Below are 6,861 nucleotides of genomic sequence, written 5' to 3'. Positions count from 1 at the left end.
CTGCCACCAACCCAGCTTACGGGACAAAGCACGGTGCTAGCAGCACCTCCACTTCCTCCGGGTCCACCCTTGTGATCAAACATCCCTCGCACAGTCCCGCTGTGTGGAAGACCCGAGTCCACCTGCCCCACATCCCTGTTCTTCCCTCAGGAGCCTCTCCCTCGCAAGGCAGGGCTGAAACCCCTTCCACCCCATCCCTGTGGAAGAGAAAAGGGGCTCTGCCCTCCTTTCGTGCTCACCATCCGTTTTGCAAAGGGGCTGCAAAGGCTGACGGGGGGGACCTGGGAGAAACTGGGACACTTGTCCCAGTTCCTCTGACAGAGCCCTGGAGCGAAATCCCCAAATGTGTAACACCCGCTCATCCCCTCATCCCCGGCAAATGCAGCCCCAAAGCCTTCGCAGACACAAAAGAAGCCGCCAGGCTCCACAGGAGGGACCCCACAGCGTCTGCACGATGGGAGTGAGAGGGGTGGAGAGGAGAAACCCCCTCCAAGGAGAGGCGGGAGGGCGGTCCCTGGGCCGGTGGGAAGTTTCTGCTGCTGAAGATGCTGAGGGAGGGAAGGAGAAAAGGGGGGCGGGGGGGGAGAAATCAAATACAGTTGGAAGGCACCAGGGAGGTGGAGGAAGGAAAAGGGGAGGAGGAAGAGGAGGAGGAGGGAGAGAAGGGGGAGTGGGAGGCTGGTGAGGAGGGATGTAGCCCATCGCCAGGCGAGCTGGAAGGTGGGCAGCCGGAGGACCGGCTCCGAGGAGGTTATAAAAGGCAGGACCGGGACGCAGAAGGACCCGCAGCCTCCGCGCAGCCCTGCGGGACCCGCCAGGCTCCTTCGCTGGAAGCCCAGAGGATTGTCTCCCCGACGGCAGGAGCAGCCCGGCAGGAGCGGGGACGCTGCCGGCCATGCCCCGGGGAGCTGGGCGCAGGGGCAGCTGAGGATGGTGCCCAGCCTACGTCCTGCCCTCCTCCTCCTGCAGGTAAGATGCTTTAAGTCCTCTTCTCCCATAAGGGCCCTTCTGCCCCGTCCCCATCACCCCTACGCCGTGCATCGCCCGCGTTCTCCGCAGTGACTTTTCAATTTCTTTGACGGGAAAAGTAGGAAGAGAAACCGCAACACAAAGGGCCCTCGGGAGAATTCCTCCAGTCGAGGCACTGGGGTTTAGCAAGATCTCGTGATGCTCAAAGACTATCGGGGAGGGGGGCTGAAGTGAGTGAAAGGATCATTTAAAGGGGGGGAGAATCGCAGCCAGGTCCTCCTGAACTCACCCCAGGGCTCCCAGTAACTCCCAGCCTTGCACCTCCCAGTGAAAACAGCTGCCACCAGTTTCCCAGGCTGCTGGGAGCGGGTGGCCACTCTGGGCGTGTGGTGGATGTGGACAGTGCAAATGCACAGTCCAGTTGTACCTCCCATAATTAATTTTCTAAGGAACCCTCTCCTTTACTGCCCTGCACCTGCAAAGCACAACACTTTTTCTCTCTAATTTGCTTGCTGTGGAACTGTAGCCACTGCTAATTTTGCAGCTCTGCACAATATGCAAATGCTTTGTCAGAAGCAATATTCCTCCTCCTTGAGGGCTCATCAAGGAGGGAAACATTAACAGCCCCAAAGCTTGTTTAAATCCCAAGCCATGGACAAACAAGATGAAGGGTCTCCCAGTGAAATCTTGAATTTTATTTGAACAAGCCTAGAGTGGCAGTTAAACAAATTGATCAGGTTTCTGATAAAACCTCTGTGTCAAGGAGGGGTAAAAGAACAAATCTGCCTGACTGGCTGCAGAATGGTGTCTCAGTGGCCCAGCTGGGACTGCAGAGTTAAAACAGCAGGTAAAGTGGAGGGAGAGCTCTCCCCATTGTCACCACTACGGCTTGTACCCTGCAGGCTGTGCACCCCACTGTTCACTCCAATGCGTATCTCACATGTCAGCTGCACCTCTGGGCCAGGAAAGTTCTTACCTAAATGATGAAAAGAGCTGATGAGCACCAGGAGACCTCCTGCCTAGTTGGTGTTGCTTCTAAAAACTCTTCTGAGCAGCTGCTCTCTCTTATTGCTGTAACCCACTAAGCCTGATTGATAGGGTTTATGGGAGCTATTTTGCTGTTACTTTCCCTGGTTCAGGTTTTGTTGGGCTCTGATGTAAGAAATAAAGCTGACACAGGGCAGGATCTTTTCCCCCAGCCCAGGTCCTTCTTGGCCAGTCTAGCACAGACCCAGTGCAGTAAGATCATGTTCTGGTGGGGAGAGCCACGTGAACATGACAGCTCCTAATAACTTCGGTGAGCAAAAAGTGGTACAAAAGAAGCCCAGAGGTGCTGATACACAGCTTCCATCCTCTGTCAAAGCTCCTTAGGCTCAGGGGGACTCCCTTGCCATCCCCAGGTGTTCCCCAAGGATATTCTCCTTGTGAAGGTGGAGCAGCAAATCTTCACAAACCTTCCAGATTCTGAGACAAAACCATCCCTGCACTCTGGCTGGGACCAGGAGAGAGGGGTCAGAAAAACCAGACCAGACAAAGAGAAGCCTCTCCAGCTGGCTCCAAAAAGAAACAGCCAATCTACAACTACCCCCCCCCACCCCCACTTTGCAGTCAAGCTGTCTATTTTTCCTTATAAATACATGCATTCAAATCTCAGATGTTTTTCCAGAACAGTCCTAACCCTCTCTTGGGGACAGCATGAACTAAAGGACCATGAAACTCCAGCCATGAGTGCATCCCTGCAGCCAGGTATAGCTGCAGCAGCATCCTGCCTGTGAGTGCAGAGACCTGCAGCAGCCCAGCTCCAACCCAGAGCTCAGCAGGGACAAACCTCCCCTGCAGATACTGGGTTGGCACAGTTTAGGCGTTCCCCGTGCACCTGGTTTGTACCTCCACTTTAGCATCAGTTTGCCCATGTTGCTTTACTGAATAGACATCCCTCAGGATGTCGGACAGACAGACTAGGAGATAGGCAGCCAAACTTGCTGCCAAACTTGCTGCCAAGTGCTCCCTGGCACCCTTGCAAGTCATTGAAACAAACTAAAAAAGTGATTAAAAATAAACCAGTCCACTTGCATCTCTGTCAGGAGCCAATGACATTTCTGTGGCTGATAGAACTGCAAAGTGTTTTATGAAAAATCAGGGATTGATGATTTGGTTTCACTTGACCACCTCCAGCAGCAATAAGCCCAAAAACAACCCCTGCTCCTTCCATGCTTGAATCCTTGCATAAAATGCAGAGCTGCAGTTGCAGGACATGCTGACCCTGGGGATCTCTTCCAGTCCTTGCTTTCCTTAAAAGCTGGAGTTGATTCAGTGTGTATGAAATCATCCCTGTGGTTCTGCATCTCCAGCAAAGAAGTGAATGGAAAAGGCACAGCCTGTTCCCAGAATAGCTGCACTATCACCACAGGATGTATAGGAATACAATGAGAATATCCTGCACCACCAGCTCAACCCTGCCCTGAAATCCAGCTCTGCTCCCAAAATCCTGCACAGGGTTAGCCTAGAAGTTCATTGTGAGTGACAAGCTCAAGCTGCAATTGAGTCTGCAGTGCTTAGAGAGGCTGCATCCATGGATTTGTCTGTGAGAACAGTTTTTGAACCCAAAGAAAGCACAAATCAACCCCCAAATCATGGGGTTCCCTCACAAAGCAGAGCCCAGGAGCCATTGTCCAACACCTCAGAGCTGTCACTCAGGAGAGGGTGGCTCTTTCTGAAGATGGAATAACATAGCCCGGGCCCATCTGTTGTTTTTCCCTAACTGTATTCTGAGCTATAGAAGAGACCCTCCTTCTCTGCTTTATCTACAGTCACCCTCCTAGGAGGAGTCGCCTCTATTTCAATGGCCAAGGGCAAAGTGTGTTGGTATTCTGCAGATCACAGTCCCTCTTCCACCCTGAAATCTGCAGTATCCACCCCAGCAGATGCAACTTTGGTGTGGCCAAGCTTTCCTGAGCTGTGAATGTGAATAAACCAGAAAAAAAAATTATGGGGAATTTAATTGTGGATGTTCAACCCTAAAAAGGTGATGGGTGAACGAGGGGGTTTGGGGCAGTCAAGATGAGGGTTTTGGGACAGAGCTGGAGGGAAAAATGTCCAATCCCAAACTGAAAATAGCTGTCAATACACAGGAGTTCCACATGTACAATCTGCAGGAGAGTTTAATAAAATTGCCTTAGAAAAACAGCCCTCCCCCAGGCTTGTGCCCATCACTCCAGTCTTCCTCAGCAGCCTTTGCCCCTGCAAATCCAGATCCCATAGGAGCTGAATGGTTGCATGCCCTTTCCCAGCTTGACGATGCCTTTAGCTTCCAACACCCAAATGCCATTTGTCATTTTTTAACCTGTCCCTAAAAATTCATGTCTCTCACGACAGATAAATGAAGTCAGAATTATTTATGGCAAGTGACAGAGACCCGAGCTTAATCCAGGAAAACCTTTAATTGCTCATAAATCAGTTTTTACAGGGCATTATTTAGCCTTGATTGATATTCTTTTGTTAGGATCTGCATCCAGCACACTTGGAGAGAGACTGCAAACAGAATAAACACTCTCACCAAAGCTCCTGTTTACACACCACAGAGACTGGCCATCTAATACAGATAAATTAATAAACTCGCAGATTTTAATGCCAGATGGAGGATGGAGATGTTCTCACTGCCTGCTCTCCCGCTGAGGAACACCAGCCATGGAAAAATTCCCCCACGAGTCTTGCTTTGAGCCTTGTTCCATTGCCTGAGCTTTGCCTTGATGTCCCAGTGATGGCAGGGCTTGGAATGGGGCTTTGGGAGAGAAATGAAGGAGCAACAGGGGCTTGGTAGGGCAGTGAAGGGGCTTGGAGTGGCAAAACAGGTTACTGCCAGGTCTAAAACAGAGGGTCCTTCCTGGACCAGATCTGCCTGGAGGTTTCATTTGGAAACTGTTCCAAGCAAAAGCCCTCAAAGTGGAGCAGGTAAGAAGATCCCCAGCTGCAGAAAACAATGCCTGGAAGCCAGAGGAGACAAAGGCAAAGAGATGCAAGCACATTTGAGGGCAGCTCTTTCAATCAGGCTGTTGCAGGGCACCTCCAGCCTCCAGCTGCAGTCCTGGCAGGACGTGCTGCTCCCCCCCCCACACCACTAATGCTGCTCTGCCATCTGAAGTTGGCATCCAGCTCTTTTAAAACTCACTGTATTTAACACCCAAAGTCTGGCATGTTTTGCTGAAGGCTCAGAGCCAAGAACAGGCTCCATCCCAGCCTAATGCCGCAGGGAACCTCAGGAAAGGTCCAGGGCAGCAGTTGCTCAGCCCTTTCCTGCTCTGTGTTCCAGGAGGTCTTCCCTCTTCCACACCAAGTGTTGTAGTGAGCAGCAAGCCTAGCCAAGCCAGGGAGCAGAACTGATTGGTCAGAGAGGTCCCTACAGCAAGGACAACTCCAGAGTGGATGGTGTTGTCCCCCCTCCCAGGAAGGTCACAGTGGCCACTACTGTCCACTGCTCCCACTTCTCCAGCTCTGTACAAAGCCCCTGTCTCACACAGCTTCATCCCAGGCTTCAATCCCGCTAATCAGTCAGCTCTTCAATTACAGCCCCTCGGCACTGGACCTCCTAGATTGCTAATTACGCTACAAGCCATCTGTCTCATGCTCAGAGCTGTCAGCCTTTCCTGCCATGCAGATCCCCTCTTTTTTGTGGCAACATTATAGTGGGGTGGACACGTTTGTCTCTGGGTAGCACAATACAGGGGGGTGATAGTGCAGTTGGATGTGAATGTATTAATTAGTATCCATGGATTGCTTTGGAGAGCAAAGGCGCTGCAAGGGGATATTAATTCTTAATTGTTATTAATTGAATTTTTCTGCCAGGTCAGTGGCAGGTCACAGAGACTGACACCAAGTGTGTGTGATTGTGCTGCTCACCCCCACAGCAGCAGCCAGACTCCCAGTGCTGATGAGCTGACACTGTCCTAGTCCACAATGCTGCATCTCCTGGCCCAGGGGACCTGACATCCTGTCCCATCACAGGCAGAGGAACAGCTGGGTTTTTTTGGAGCCCTGGTGGCACCAGGACATGGTTGGTGTGTCCAGATTGGATAAATCTGTCCCACACGGTGCCCCACAGCTTGAGTGACCTGAGACAGATGGTCCTCAGTGCCTCAGTTTCCCCTCTGGGACAACCCTGGCATGGTGGGTGGTGGGACACCAACCACAACAGATGTTTGCTCTGTGTGGGATGCAGGAAACATGGGAGCAGTGTCAGGGTTTTGTGTCTGAGCTGTGCAGTGAGGACTGGGGGGCTGGTACTGCTATAGAAAATGTGAACATGAAAGGAAGGAGCTGGTGCTCCGTGAGGTCCAAGACTAAACCACAACCATCTCTGTGTATAAAACAGGGATGTTACAGAGCCTGGAAGGGAGCTGGATGGATGCTGAGGCAGGGAGACAATGGTGGCTCCTGATGGAGAAGAAGCTGCTGCCAGTGCGGGCACTCACGGGGCCCATGCAGCTCCTGGCAGAGCCATCCTCCATGCCGGTGGGAGCAGCTCCCCTGGCTAACGGGGAGCTCTGTGCTAAGTGGCTGCTTCCAGACGAGCAGATTGCCTTCTTTCCCGGACAGCTGAGAACTCAGCTGAGGCTCTCCAGGATTTTGGCAGGATGAGAGAGGTCACAGAGGTAGTTCTGCGTGCAGAGTGGGATCTGCCGTAGCTGTGTGAAGACAGGTCAGGAGGGCGGAGGAACACAGCCCCTCTCTGGCCTGAGCACGACCTACTGCTGTGTTGGGGCTCTTGAGGTGAGCTTGGCTCCAGCCTAGCCAGGCTGGGTCCTGCTGGGCACCATGTGGCATCTTATAGAGCAGCAATGCTCTGGCACGAGAAGATCCTCAAGGACGGAGCTTTGACCTGTTCTCTCTGTAAAA

General features: G+C 52.3%; 1 protein-coding gene across 1 annotated transcript in view; it reads left to right on the top strand.

Annotated features, from left to right (window-relative positions):
* The first annotated feature begins 553 nt into the window (after positions 1 to 553).
* The window catches only part of CRHR1 (corticotropin releasing hormone receptor 1), a 30,648-nt gene continuing 24,340 nt past the window's right edge, over positions 554 to 6,861 (top strand). The window contains exon 1 of the mRNA XM_021542298.3: positions 554 to 969. Coding sequence (XP_021397973.1) covers positions 931 to 969 — 39 coding nt within the window. The 5' untranslated portion in view covers positions 554 to 930. The remainder of the gene's footprint in view (positions 970 to 6,861) is intronic.

Source organism: Lonchura striata, chromosome 25 (assembly GCF_046129695.1).
Source record: "Lonchura striata isolate bLonStr1 chromosome 25, bLonStr1.mat, whole genome shotgun sequence".
Lineage (NCBI taxonomy): Eukaryota > Metazoa > Chordata > Aves > Passeriformes > Estrildidae > Lonchura > Lonchura striata.
The sequence above is the reverse complement of the archived record's forward strand: the minus strand, read 5'-3'. Positions and strand labels throughout refer to the sequence as shown.